At 42.3% G+C, this 14,843-nt stretch overlaps 1 protein-coding gene and 1 long non-coding RNA gene across 3 annotated transcripts in view; one reads left to right on the top strand and one right to left on the bottom strand.

Annotated features, from left to right (window-relative positions):
- Window positions 1-1,321: 1,321 nt before the first annotated feature.
- On the bottom strand, window positions 1,322-13,448 carry znrf2b (zinc and ring finger 2b). 2 transcript variants are annotated; one of them, XM_058647444.1, is made up of 5 exons: window positions 12,517-13,448; window positions 6,698-6,793; window positions 3,644-3,749; window positions 3,148-3,221; window positions 1,322-3,038 (listed from the first exon to the last, which is right to left on the bottom strand). In XM_058647444.1, exons 1-4 carry the CDS (start codon window positions 12,935-12,937, stop codon window positions 3,164-3,166), a joined length of 681 nt encoding a protein of 226 aa, XP_058503427.1. In that variant the 5' UTR covers window positions 12,938-13,448; the 3' UTR covers window positions 1,322-3,038; window positions 3,148-3,163. The 2 variants fall into 2 exon arrangements, with proteins under 2 accessions (XP_058503427.1, XP_058503425.1); XM_058647442.1 differs by having other exon boundaries at window positions 1,322-3,041; window positions 12,517-13,447.
- Window positions 13,449-13,569: 121 nt separating this feature from the next.
- Window positions 13,570-14,843, top strand: part of LOC131471120 (uncharacterized) — a 47,822-nt gene continuing 46,548 nt past the window's right edge. The window contains exon 1 of the long non-coding RNA XR_009241975.1: window positions 13,570-14,007. This is a non-coding gene — a long non-coding RNA (uncharacterized LOC131471120). The remainder of the gene's footprint in view (window positions 14,008-14,843) is intronic.

The following is a 14,843-nucleotide window of genomic DNA, read 5'->3' as shown; positions in this document are numbered from 1 at the left end:
AATATATGAGTCTACGAGTCATAGACGGGAAAACGGAGTTTTGGTATCCACATTGATGAGCTCGTCAGTGAAATCACAAATCAGTTTCTGACTGGATTGAAATTCATGGCAACCACACAATCAGACCGGACCTAGTTTACTTTGTTTGTATAAATTTAAACCACTTTGATTGTTGTATTATGTTGCCTCTAATGTCCCAAACTCAACAATTAATAGCAGGGTTCCCACACCTCGGTTGACACCAAATTCAAGGACTTTTCAAGGACCGATTCCCATCAAATTCAAGGACAGAATGTGCTGACACGGCTTAAGATGGGAGGGCAACTTGTAAGGAGCCTCTTTGCCGATGATGGCGTCCACTCTTATTGATTTGCAGCACACTCTGCATCTGGACAAGTGATTGTCCTTTTTGGAATCTTGGGTCAAAGTCAGTCTTTGTCATTTTCTTTGGTGAGAAAATTTCCCAGGCATCACGTTGTCATTTGCTCTCTCTTGCTTAGCTTTACTTGCTCATTGTTCTGCATGGAATCTCACGTTTCTGCGTAGTCTACGTACATCAAGCAATGCAGGGCCTGAAGCAGTAGGTGGCGTCGTCACAAAACCAGGGAGACATTTACCTAAATATCAACCGAACTTCTTTCTTGCACAAAATCCAAGCACTTTCAATGACCCATGTGTTTCTAGGACGATTTTCAAAACCTTTCAAGGACCTGTGGGAACCCTGTAATAGGCACATATTATTTTTAACCTGGTGCGTTTAAACCAGTAGTTTTATTTGATCACTTCTTGTTATGAGATTTTCAAGTAATCACAACTAATAAAGCTAAGCACCTAAATATTCTTATTTTAAAAAAAAAGTGTTCTTGTCATTCTCTTTTTGTACGACATTTAACAATTACATTAAATCAGCATTTTAATAAGAAACTTCACTTCACAAATATTAAATATTATATCAAATATTCATGTCGTTATTTCCTGTTTTACTTTGTAATAATTCTGCTCTCCTTGTGTTTCGGGCAGCTCCACTTCCTGCCCCCCCCCCCCCGTCCTGCTGCCACCCTGATCACCTGCTCCGTCCATAATTTGATTGACCCGTGTCCTCTCATCTTTTTTTAATCAGTGTGCTTCCCTCACTTTGCCGTCAGTCTGTATCAATCTTTTTCGTCCTCAAGTGCTTCAGTGTACGACTTGAATTATTATCCAGTTTTTTTGACCCTGTCTTTGTGCTTCAGGATTCCTCGCGAGTTGTCGCTTTGACATTGTTTGGAGTCCGGAGTCTGAGCCCCGGCCTCATCTAACACGAGCTGTTCTGAAGAAAGACGAACGTAAGCTGTGGTTTTATTATCGCATTGATTAAAAGAAAAAAGAAAAAAATCACATTTTGTTTGTCACAGTGGCAACAAAGCGCCGCCATACATTCAGGTTGGGGGTAGGGTTTGTTTTTTTGCAACTCAAGACCTCCACTCTACGTTGATAATAAAGGCAATGATCAGACTGCAGGCAATTCAGATTTTCTTTTCCTCTGATATGCGATCTTTCCATGGAGACTGTCCACACAGGTCATTTCCAAAAGGTCAAATTGGATTTGTGTGTCCAGGCATGGGGTTGCTTTGGTAACGATGTAGGTGCTCCACGTTTGTGGCGCCGCTTTGAAACAAAGACGCAGGGGAAGGAAATGGAGGTGTGTCATCTCGCTCATCAAACAATTGACACGTCGCGTTGCAGTGCGATGTTTAGTGAACACTTGTCGTGTGATTTGAGCGCCCAGTGTGTTCAGACTGAGATGCATCTGTAGAAATTGGACTTCAAACCAACTCTAAATCCGGTTTGAATCAGATTTAAAGAACCCCCATGACATCGCTCTCTGCCTTCCGCACATTTTATGTATATCCAGTTCAAAAAGTGCTGCATTGAGATGAGCCAATAGCACCACTGCAGCTTCAACACAGCATGAAGACACAGCTAAACTCTCTTGGCTGTGGAGGGGCTTCACACCACCACCACCTGAACTGAAGAGGAAGAAGATGATGAGAAGGAGGAAATGTCTGGAGTGAGGCCATAAATGTTTAGCTGCTACGTGATGCTGAGCTGCTGAGGATGGAGAGCGAACAGAGCGACGCAGGTCGGGTCAGCACAGTGCTTGAGGATGAGTCATCCTACGTAAATATGTGGAAACTCTGAATGAGTTCTCTGAGAGCCATATCATGGGGTCTTAAATCTTTTTTTTTTTTTTTTGGCTCTCCACAATTTCCAAAACTACTCTCTGGATAAGCAAAAACTCTGGTGTTTTTTGGGGCATTTTGAAGAAAGCCAAGGATCACTGGTTATGTGTGTGTGTGTGTGTGTGTGTGTGTGTGTGTTGGCACCATTGTTGCAGCAGCTGTAGCAGCCTCAGTTCTGAACGTGTCCGTGCTGCTGATTCTGTGTCTGGCTTGTTTCTCCTGGAACTGGCAGAAATGCAGTTTTTGCTGTGAGATGGTGGTGCAGGTCCGACCAGTTGGTCCATTCATCTCCGCTGATGGTTTTTGACTCCTCTGTGCCGCCCTGCTGTGGCCAGACGTCACTACAACAAGGCACTGGTGGACACTGATGCTGAAGGAGGAGGGGGCAGGGGAGGGCCAGGGGGAGGAAGAAGGGGAGGGGTAATCCACCCCCTCCCCTCCCCTCCCCTGCACCCGGTCGCTGCCTGCAGGCCCATGGTCCACCTCCTCCAGTGTCCTGGTGTACAATCCGCTGACAGCTGCTCTCCAGTGACCCCCGGGAAGAAGCGTCCTGCCCCGTCGTAGTGCTGAACATCAGGGCAGCAGAAGTGAGGTGGAGATCAGCTGCTCCAGTCTACACCGAGTGTATGGATGTGCAACTCAAACACGAACATAAAGTCTAAATCCCTGAAGATAGTTGAAATGACATTTGGCACACCACGGTAGTACATTATCTCTCGGGGATGGGGGTGGATGACTGATCACAGTGGTCACAGTGGTGACAGCAGCCTCTCAGGATCCACACTTTAAGAAAGTAGATCACTCTTTGAGGGGAACCTGCTGTTATACACACAACACATAATATACTGTTTGCTTAAACATTCATTAATTGTTGAATTTTTTTTAATTTTTTTTTTAATCTGTAAAGAAAACAAGAACACGTCACCTGTGCAAAAAAAGCGTTAATCTGACGGATGCTCCGGACATGACCTGTTCACTTCAAACCACTCGTCGATGCAGCTGGAAAACGAGTCGCACAACAAATGTTAATCTTCATCACCATTTTCTGTTCTGTTTGTGGAAGTGAATGCTGTGTTGCCATAGCAACAGCGACCACAATGTAAACAGAGAGGCCAGTGAATATTTTCTGCGTCCTTGTTTACTGACATAAATGTCGGCATCCGTCCGTGTCCGTGACGGCGCACACAGACACACGCAGGCATCCGTGTTCAGTCTAAACATTTGTGACTGCGTGAACCATATGCACATATGCATCTATTGCACATGCTCCATGTGGGACAATATGATGGAATGAAAAAGTACTAGAGATCAGGAACACCCGGCAGACGTAGAACATCATATTTAATAAGAATTGAACATTCTCTGCATGAGTGGAACACAAATGGAAATGGAAAGTAAACAAAGTGACATTAACTTCATACCCTTTGTGATAAATGCAGAGGCAGGGCAGACGAGCAATGGTGTCTCCCTGTACGAGCTCCTCCAGGCAGATAGCACACTCTCCTGCATCCTTAGTGAGGACGTCCTCTGGAAGATAACACACACACACACACACACACACACGTCACAACAGATCAAATCACATCTCATCATACACGAGTCAAAACCCCACACTTCAGTATCAGTCTGATAATATTCCAAATAAATGGAAGTCACTGTGTTGCAGAAGAACAGATGTGAGTGTCTGTGTGTGTGTGTGTGTTCACTCTGAGCAGTATTCTTCTTTTACACTGCATTGGACCAGGAAGTGGAAGTCATCATGTGCGCCATTAAACCCATCACCTGCAGCAACACACACTGGGTCATTGGGACTGGCCTTATGTAACTGGATTAACCCACATCGGGCCTGGAAAAGCCACTTATTATGGGCTGTGCCACATGACGTCCAGCAGACAGTGCCAGTCGGTCTTTCACACGGTCCAGACACAGACAGAAAGGAGAGTTAAATCTATGTGTGTTTCATGCATTTGCTGTTCTCCATCAGTAACTCAGTGAATGATAAAGTGAGATTGAGGCTTTATTTGTTTACTGCTCTTTTGTGGTTACAAACAAGAGACAGGATGTCATTGATCATGATATCTTATAGTGATCAATATATACAGTAATTATCATTCATACACCATGAAGACCAGCACTGATTTTGTGGCGTACACTGGCTCAAATCTGGCAGGTTCTGGGCTATAAACAGTCTTGTAACGTGGCAGACATTTTGTGGTGCTGGTGCAGAATTGGTGCAGACCAATGAACGAGGAAGGATTATTGGGTTTTATTTTGCAGGGTAGCAAAGAGTAGACAAACAGGGAGAGAACTTTACAGAAACAGAAGTTAGAGGAACAGCTACAAGATGCATTCAAGGAGCACCGTAACTCTCGCCACGGTTACTGCCTGTTGCTGTTGCTGCTGCCATCCTGAGGTGATGAATATAAAGATAGGGTAGTGGTAGTCGTCAGCGCAGTGGAAAAGTATGCGCTTCATTTTCTGCAATGATTAACGCTGCAGTCATTGATAAAACATGGATTTGTACTGTATTGCAGGAGCTGCACTCAATGTCATGACTGCATTTAAATTCAAACTCAACTAAAACTTATTTTCTCTCTCTCTGCATTCTCTCTATGTCAAAATCCTTCCAGCTTGAAATTCCAACTATCCAAAAGGTCATCAAGACATTAGAATTCAGTTTACTCTGGGCAGAGAGGGCCCCACATCACAGTAAAGGAGATTCAGGGAGGTTTAGCTGATGCAGGATGGCAGTGCAGAATTGAGACATCAGAGGTCAATGCACCAAGTCTGGGTGAGCCAAAATTGTAGTGCTGTGCAGTGGTTGCTTCCATTTTAAAAATCCTCATCTGTAACAGATTTCACTTCCTTTTCAGACCTATTTACACTCTCTCGTGTTATGCAATGTAAGACATTCTGGCTGTAAGTGGAACTACTGCATTTGACAATAAACCGTCACATGTTTCAAGGTAAAAGCATTTGAGCAGCTCTAACAATAACAAAAACTCTTAGAAATAGCTTTGCTCTCTAAAGACACAAGCATTTAGAAGAGAGTGGAAGAGGTGCAGCAGGTTGACCTCTGGCGTGGCTGTGATGGTGTGTGATCCATCAGAGTCACATACAGCAGGTTTTTTTTATCAGAAATGAGGTCAGAGACACACACGGGAGCTGCGATGTTAGAAACATGTGACAGCTGCTAACTGCTGTGTCTGTAACCACGAGTGTGGGCCGCGACTTTTCAATGACAGCAGGCTAAGTTTATGAAGTCATGAGAGGGGCAAAAATACACATGTTTATATACCATATAATGTTCAGTTGTTAGCTGACCAACACATATAATTACATATATTGAGAGTACACATTGCTCAGCATGACATTGTTTGCAAGTCATCATTTGCTTGATATATTGCGTGTGGTGTTTGCGTTTTTTATTTGGTCTGTCCTTGAATGGAGAAAGCAAACAACGGAAGACGGACACAAACATACTGATTACTGAGGCTCTGCGTGTGTGTGTGTGTGTGTGTGTGTGTGTGTGTGTGCGTGTGTGTATACTGTATGCATGCAGACAGTGAGAAGGACTGAGCAGCTGATTATCCAATTAAAGGACCACAAATACCATAGAGCAGCTGTGATTCCCAGGGTCAGTGATCATGTCACACACACTAGTTAGTGGATAATCAAACCCCAAGGGTCAGACAACTGTTTTGAAATAATATTCAGGTTCAGTTACAATCACTAGCGCTGAAACAATCACTTGATTAATCGGTTATTAAAACAAGTTCTGATTTTTCAGCTTTTGGTGCAATTTTCTGGTTTCTTTGCTCCATATGACAAAGAAAGCGAAAGTGAATCATTTTTTTTATAAGACATGGAAATATTGAACATCAACATTTCCAGGTGTGAGAAACATTGATCAACATTTTCATGGACCAAACAATTACTCGATTAATCAAGGAAAGAATCGATTATGAAAATAATTGTTTGTTGCAGCTCTAGTAGCATTGTATGTATGTAATGTTTCCATTTTATATATAAAGCGTGGAGGCATAGTGGCTAACACAGCAAAAAGACCGTGTTCCCCCATATGGGTTTTTTTTTTTTTTTATTCCAGTTTCCTCGCACTGGCGATCTGTCCACTGTGTACCCCCCACCTTTTGCCCTGTGTCAGCTGGGATTGCCTCCAGGGGCCCTGCCACCCTCATGTGGAGGAGCAGTAGAAAGTGAATGAATATACAGCATGTGCAAAGTGACTGTCATTAAAGCTGCATGTGTTTTGTAAACGGGGGAAACAAGCACCAGGTGTGTGGAAATTACAAATCAGGGAGAGGGTACTGCAAATTTAAGTTTATAGTGACTGCATGAGGTTCAGGTCCAGTTTGGGTACTTAGCTTTCAAAGTATGTGTAGTATATGCAGTTATATGTAATAACGACTGATTGTGTACAGTACACACATTAAACGTGAGGATTTGTTGCCTACCATTGTATGTCACTCTGGGTTTGGTTAAACACAAAACCAGATGAAGATCCATCTCATCCGAGGACACAAACTTGGAGCACACGGGGCACTTGAAGCCTGGAAGAAAACAGGATCACACAAGATACAATTATAGAGAATGGGTGGATAATGTGCAGATAACAACATTAAATGAAATCACCAGTCAACCTTAAAGATGCCCTTAACTGTGACACCAGCATTTTTCATTCCGACAAACATATATGTTCTTGGTTTCACTTTCACATTCACAAGAAACTGTAGACCAATGTCACACAGTAAAGATTCACCATGACAGGGACAGCTGAACAAAAGATTCTCGGCCAAAGCTTGAACATTTTAAACACTGTTGACCACAATTCTTCACGGTTTATCTGCTCCCAATCACATCTGCTTCTTGGCAACCATCCCAGAGAGTTGTGTTCACTCAGCTCTCCTCCAACCCCTGACTCGGCACATTCTGGATTTCATGGGATTTATGAATGATTACTTTATTGATCAGGGTCCAGTGATCATTGACTCCCCTTTTACTCTCCCATGTGCAGTTTGAGGAATGCGGAGAACATTCAGGCTACTCTGCAGGAGAGGAAACTGAGTTTTACTGTACAGTAAAGTCACAAGACAAGGTTAAAGACGAGGTTAAAAGCCCCGCACCCTCCATGTGAGGAGATGTGAAGTGTTACCAGAAGCCATTAAAAATGCATTGTTGATGCCAGAGGTCAGAGGACAATGACCACACTGGTTCCAAATAAAAAATAGTAACCCAAGAAGACATTGGGTGCCACTCCTGACACATTAGTGGTCATCAAGACTAGAAAAGCTCTACATACTGTAAATACAGATTACTCAAGATACTGGAATTAACTGTCATGAATAGCTATGAGGCCTTAGATCCCGAGGTCTGTGTCACTGAAGTGGCAGATAGTCAATACAGGAGACAACTCAGGGTTGTCCTATTGACAGCTGGGAAAGTGTTTGGCACTCTGATGCCTATTAAATTCACATTACTCGCACCTGCATTTCATGGGACTTGGATAAAGTAACTAAAAAATTGGAGAGGAGTGAAGAGGGGAAAGCAGGAAGTGAGGCTAGAAGAGGTCAATGACAAGAGAACTAAAAATAAAGATGTTTTTCAGCTGCTGGGAAATGGGTTTAAGTAGGGTAAATGATGAGGACTTCCTTCTGTCATGCTAATACAGCACTGTCGTCTACCAGGTCAGTCCATTTCTCCATCTGTCAATATTAGCATCACCCACAAACGCCCCAGAGGAAACGGGGGAGATACCAAAATATCTCGTCCAGAAAATAATAACACTGTCACCTCAAAATGACCCCAGTTTTTGCTCGGAGTTCACAAAATGAATCACAAATAATCCAGTGAGTAGCAGTGTATTAAGTACACTGTGCGGATGTTCTTTTTCTCATGGTCACTCAATGGCCTTATTTTTTACCACATAGTAAAACATCCTGTAGGAAGGTTCCAGATTCTCAAACAATCAATTCCAAAGCATAAAGTACTCAAGTAAAAGTTGGGAGGGGTTCACTTCGGTTTAAAATGTTGTTAAAACAATGTCATGATATTAAAAGGGACTGCACAGTAAAATGGTGATAGAAAAACAACACCATTATCTCTTTTATTAGTCCCCTGAAAGTCTTGCTTTCACTATTTTACTCTCTTTGCTTCAGGTACAATTTATGGCACAAATGAAGTGTGTACACCGTTGTGTAACCAAAACAATGAAAATAATAGCATTATTCCAATATCTATCCCCAGTGATAGAAATAGCAGATGGTGGAACTGCCAAATGACCTAAAACAACCATTTAATAGAAGACAAAGGCAGTCAAGGAAAGAGATTTATGGAAAGAGATAACCTCATGCAAGCATTCATTCCACGTCCAAACTTTGGGACTTGAGAGGCTTCAGAAAGTTTGAAACTATGGCTGTTTTTCCCTTAAGGACAGACAAATCACACTCATGCAGATGTTTAACCACTGTTTATTTTCTTCATTCATGAGAAACTGCTTGTAACTGGCAAATACTGTGAAATCTAAAATAAATTCCATTTTAAAAACCTGAAAACACAACATTTTCAGTGGATAAAAATCATACAAGCATGCACTGTATGTGTGCCTTCTGGCTGTTGTCTGCTTTGGACAAGAACCAGGCTGCTAGCTTTGGCATGATGCTACTGCTGCAGCTAGTCAACGCTCGGAGCGAGAAAACATCGTAGGAGGACGGAGGCTTTCAGTCCTCCATATCTGGCAACCTTCACTCTTGTTAGAAGCCATTCACAGACGTATGCTGAAACTACAACGATACTGATTTTGTGTACATTTCTGTTCAGTATGTAATACGAGGGCACTATAAGAAAGTTCTATACGTCACACAGAAAATAACACAGGGAAAAAGATTGGATGTTCAAGCTTTGCCATGCCTTTGTGGGAGAAGGTCACATCTTGAGCCTCCAGACACTCAACAACAAAGATGACTTCATCATCACTGATGATAGCGACAACAAAAGTGGGATTTCAGTTTGGGAAACCAACAATAATGCCAGCTTATGGGGCAACAGCTTAAAGCCACATGTAGCTGCTTCTGCAACCCCTTGTCCTAATAATTTTCAAAAGGACACAACCGGAAAAGAAATTACAACAGCAATTTTTGTGGACAGCAATACAGTTATAAGGCTTTGTCATGTCCCAAAATGGCAGTTATGCCCCTTGTTTTTCAGTGAGGTCAAGAGCAGTTTGAAGTGCTATTGTGTTTTTCAAGGTGAAGACTGTTAATTTACTTCTCCTGCACCACATAAATAAGTTACATCTTAACCTCATGAATACATCTGTACCAGAGTCAGCACAATAACATGTGGAGCTGCTTTCAGTGACTCTGTTCAGGAGGAGGGACCAAATTCATTGGTAACCTTTGTCACTGTAAGTGTTGGTTTTATTGGAAGTAAAAGGACAAGACTTCAGTTAATACACAACCAATTTCCATCAAGAATGAGCTCCCAAATGACTGCTAAAAACACACTCAACTTTATTTTATTAGGCAGCAATGGGGAGATTAAAATCTCTTTTACGAGCCTGCAAATAACGACAATAAACAGTAGAAAACAACTAATTTAAATAGAAGTGACGAATAAGAACAAAGCAGAATTAATTAGGCATTGATTTATCTGTTAATTAAAGCAACTGCAGCTCTCTGTAACTACTTTATTTTTTTCCCTGCATTTAAAATAACTGAAACGAAATGAAGATCTTGGAGTTTGGACTGAAGATCGTTCGAGGTAACAACAGGTGCAAGTTGAGTTTCTTTTTACGGATTTAATGAGCGTGAACTCCCAGTAGTCGGTTAACTCGTCTAATTTCAAGTCAACAACTAAATCATTTTATATGTTGTAAACTGGTCTGAAAATACAATACAATACTGCACTATCGATCCACACTCATCACTAATAACTGAAATTGGCATCTTATTACATTACAAAATAGACAATCATTACATGTAACACAATTACAAAATAAAACGTACTCTTCTTTTTTCGAAAAATAAATGTGTAATGTATCGGGTCTTTTTTTTTTTGGTTTTTAAGTGCCAGACTGATCAGCTCACAGAGCAGCAGGAGACTGACGGAATGGGAAGAGAGAGAATGGGACTGGCACCTCACCAGCTTCCACACAGTTATCTCTCTCTCGCTCTCTGTACACAAACTAGCCTGCGTGTTTGAACAAGATGACAAGAGATGAGGTGTAAAATGTGTAGGAAGTGGAGCCACAGTTACGAGTCTACATCCACACAAACACATCTTCGTTCATCCAGGCGAGTGTTTCACCTCCGCATCAACTGTTAGGAAGAGACACCGGCAAAAAAAAAGTGCCAATACATGTAAATTGTATCAATACAACAACACTGTGAAGCCAACTGTGTGAAAAAGATAACAAATAAAAAAAGACACGCAGGCAATCCAGCCATCTTCACACAATGATTGTGTGCACATATGAGGGAGCAGAAGCAGTCCCAAAAGCCAGTTTCTTTAGAAACCAGAGTGACATCACAGCTGCTCAGTCCAAGCAGCGAGACAGCAGCACTGCAACAAGTGCTGCAGGATTCAAATGAAGACTCAGCAGCAGAGATTAAGATAGAGCAGATTAGGCATCACTGCCTCATCCCATTAAGGTAGATTTAACCTGGAATGAACTCCTGAAAACTCACACTGACTTGTGGACATAATTCTCAGTAGCAGAGTGTGTGCGTTTTGATTGTGACAACGAAATACCTGGTCAACACCATGTCAAGTTGTTTTCTTGTTTTTTTAAACCGAAATGTGTCTGCCTGCTGCCTTTTCTTATCTTATCTCCACTCTCTCTGTTGATGCACTGAGCCTTGGTTTACCATTATCCTCCCTTTCCTTAAGAGGACTTTTCCTTTCAGTGATGCGATCATGCGATTGTGGACATGATACGATGGCAAAATTGTGGTACTGCAGTATCCGTGACAGTCCAAGTGAGAAGCCTCTTGGCTATTTGGACTCTGGCTTCAGCTTGTTGCACAGAATGAGCATCAAACACACTGTTGCTTTACAGATGGACGACCAACTGAAGCCAGTGAACAGTCTAAAAGGTAAAAACTGCCTCTGAATGATTCTCAAATGGAATTAAATTACCACACTGTGAAGAAAGGTGATAAGTTTAGCTTTTTAATGGCCCAACCTTAAGTCACACAGCTGATGAAATTTAGAGACAAACTGTCATACAAGCTTCCTCTGGTTACTTGGAGGGAAATCAGAAATACCCGAGCAAGTGATCGGAGTGAAGCTGAGTAAAGTGTGTAGAAAATAAAATAAATAACACAAATAAATGAATAAGTAACAATAATTGGAGTTCCATCTTCTGTCACCAGTGTGTGAAGTATATGTGAGGAAGAGGAGGATGAGAGAGCAAATTATCTTAATAAGAATAAATCTGCCTCCTGTGAAAAGTATGTAGCTGACATTTGCTCGGCCTATTTACACCCCTGTATTATAACATTGGTGATAACGGTGTTACCTCAAGAGCTCAATATTTTCTCAGGTGTTACTTGGTAGTAATGGTTTGGAGAATCTTTAAAATGCTGTCCATCTAATGGCTTTTTCCCCATAATAATTTGTAAATGATTATGCCATGCCCATCCCCTCCAAGTTCCTTCTCAAAAAAAGACACTTCTCTGCTTAGAGGAAGTTAACATTAGTAGCAGCTTAACTCAGAACACATCCTCACTCGACCTTCTTCTACTTTTCCATGGAATCAAATTAAATATAAAAATGTCGCTGAGAAAAGGGTCATGATCTCATTTCGAGATATTTGGTCCATTATTGACTTTTTCCCTGCAGATTCTGCCTTACATGGATTTGTACTCAGACCTCTGTTCATGGTGTTGTGATAACACATGGGAAATAAGGTGGTCTTCTGTAATTTGATTTAATTTCTGCCGTTGTACAGAATATTCCAGTATTAGCTTACTGCATGTATGAATGAGTTTGTCCTGTATGATACATTTGTTCATGTGTAATAAATGATTGAAGTGAATGTTTTACATCATAAAAGTTTGTTTACTTTGGCCTCATCCTGTGGCACTGTCATGACAGTTCTGTGAGTGTAATTAATCTATAGTTGCTCATGTATAGACATACAACATGAAAGATGTTGGTAATAGTTTGTAATCAATGTTAGCCCTAATAATAAATGATTTAATAAGTTGTTTATTTTTGGGGGGACTCCTGTGCCTCTACAGTTCAGTGAGTCTGGCTTTAACCTTAATCTTACCTCCAAACAGATTAGGGGAGAGATGAGCTGGTAATGATCCTATCAGCAGCCTGGGACCTTCGTGCTCCCTCTCCGCCGCCGCTGCTGCTGCCGCCGCCTCCTCCGGGCTGCTGCCTTCGGATTCCGGGGAACTGTAGACTCCGCTGCTGTTCGGAATGTTGATGCCGGACCGAGATCTGGTCCTCGATCCCCCTGAGGCACCTGCAGACCTGCCTCCTCTGGCTCCTATGTCCTGGCTGGTGCTGGACGAGGCTCCGGGCGCACTGTACCCATGGTACCTGCTGCCACCTCCGGCGGTGCTCCTGCTGACATGACCGCCGCCGCTGCTGGACGTGCTGGACGGCAGGTCCGAGCCCGAGTAGGCTCTGGTCCGTCCGTTGGCAGCTGGATCAGCAGGCGGGCTGCTCTGCTTTGCCCCCATGTTGACCTCCACGGATGTCGGGTTTAAAATATTAAAGAGCCACTACGGGGCCGACAGTGCGCCAGATTTACCCCGGGGAGGCAGATGGCTTTTTACCGGACAAGAACACAGGAGTGAAACAAACTCTGCACGGTCGCTATGATCCCATCGAGACTAACACAATCCCACTTAACGGAAAGTTGAGCTGGACATCAGTGACAACAGCTTCTTCACATATGACGGAAACTTTACTCCAGGTCACCATTGTGTTCCCGTCAGTTACAGTTGCGGTCGTGCTGTTTGCAGATAACGTGGACCGACCGTTGTCTGAACCGCCGCCACTGTGGACCCGCTGCTGCTGCAGTGCTCCGGTCGCTGCTTCCTTCCCTTCAGTGTCCGCTCCTCCATGGCTCCCGAGCGGCGCGAAGGAGTAGATAGCCGCGCTCCGCGCGCTTCCCTGTCGGCCAACACATAGCTTCGTACAGTAGGAAGTGATGGACTGCTTGAAACCGTTTAATTAGTAGCAGCAAGGAGATCGCGCAGGCTAGCGGTCAAGCTAGCGGAGGTGACAGGTGCTTCCGGTAATGATTTTCAACATAAAAGCACTGCAGGGTTTATGACTCAAAGGTGCACCTGGATACCGTACACTACTACTACTACTACTACTACTACTGTTAATAATAAAAAACCCTTTCACTGTTGGTAAACTTTATGACGTTTTCTTTGTGGGCGGAGCAAACGTGAAGGCAAAGCTAACGCTAGCAAGCACACTGTTGTTTTTTTAAACGTATCAATTAATAAAGTAATGTGTCTATTTTAATGCAATTATTGAAGAAATAGTACGTACTTACGCTTCACTTTAGGCCCAGAGTCCCGGCCCCACAGTCGCATGTGCCTTTTCCAGCCAATGGGGTTCTAGCATCCACCGCCATTTCTAAGTTTAAACAGCTGTCAACCAAAGCGATGTCATCGGTGCAGTAACAGGCGAGTCTTTTAATCTTCAGTACAGATATGCTAGAACACACCTGTCCACGAGACTGCAGGTGAACATGGCAGGTGAATTTTCCTACACCTACACCTTAAATAAACAGGTGAGTATGACCCGTTTCCGTCACGGAAGACGGTTAAAACGGTTAATCGCATTCATCGAAGCCATAGCAGTTTTAGTGATTTCATTGTTTTTGAAAACTCTGGACTGTTTTTTTTTTTTGTTTGGTCACTTGTTATATGTAATAATGCCAATTATTACTATGTAATATTTCCACAACATTACGTTTCGCCTTTCCCTGTTTTACCTGACAGGCATCATGTGGAACTTTTTGTTTTCAATTGTGTTTCCTGTTGTCCGTTTTTGTGGGTGCACACTGCACCTGCGTCTTTTTCAACCTTTACATTTTTGTGTTGTTGCTTCCTTATTCATCTATTTTTGTTATGTTTTCTTGCCATATGTAAACTTTTTTTTTGTTATTTAATGTCTTTATGGCCTCCACTTTCTGCCAGGTATGGATTGTGTCCTATTGTTATGTGCCTTTTCTGCTGTGATACGCCAGGGCAGAGTTGTACTACTTTTTTGGGACTATAGAGGACTATGTTTTATGCTGTGGCATCTATATTTATGTATTTAATTATGTTTTCTTGTCATATGTAAATTTATTTTTTTATTATTTAATTTGTTTAATGTACTTTTTGTACAGTAGTAAATGGACACTGCCTCCATTGAGAGTTTGTGATGTGGCCTTGGCTTCTTTTACTCAACACAACATAGACCTCATTAATTACACATAGTCACAAATGTTCAGAAAATGTTTCGGTTTGTTTAAAATTCCTTTTGAGGTTTGAGAAACAAACATTTTGGGAGCATGTAGTTGCAGTGGGACACATTCATTTTTAATGAATTACTATTTATCTGCAACATGTTCAACTTCTT

This window comes from Solea solea, chromosome 13 (genome assembly GCF_958295425.1).
Source record: "Solea solea chromosome 13, fSolSol10.1, whole genome shotgun sequence".
Taxonomy (NCBI): Eukaryota; Metazoa; Chordata; class Actinopteri; order Pleuronectiformes; family Soleidae; genus Solea; species Solea solea.
This window is presented reverse-complemented; position numbering and strand designations above follow the sequence as displayed.

Bases quoted from the DNA above. Each gene is read 5' to 3' on its own strand.
- znrf2b (XM_058647444.1), bottom strand. From the start codon at position 12,937: ATGGGGGCAAAGCAGAGCAGCCCGCCTGCTGATCCAGCTGCCAACGGA. The intron at 3,750-6,697 runs GTAGGCAACAAA...GTTATCTTCCAG, and splicing joins ACCCAGAGTGACATACAATG to AGGACGTCCTCACTAAGGAT. The intron at 3,222-3,643 runs GTATGAAGTTAA...CTCGTTTTCCAG, and splicing joins CTCTGCATTTATCACAAAGG to CTGCATCGACGAGTGGTTTG.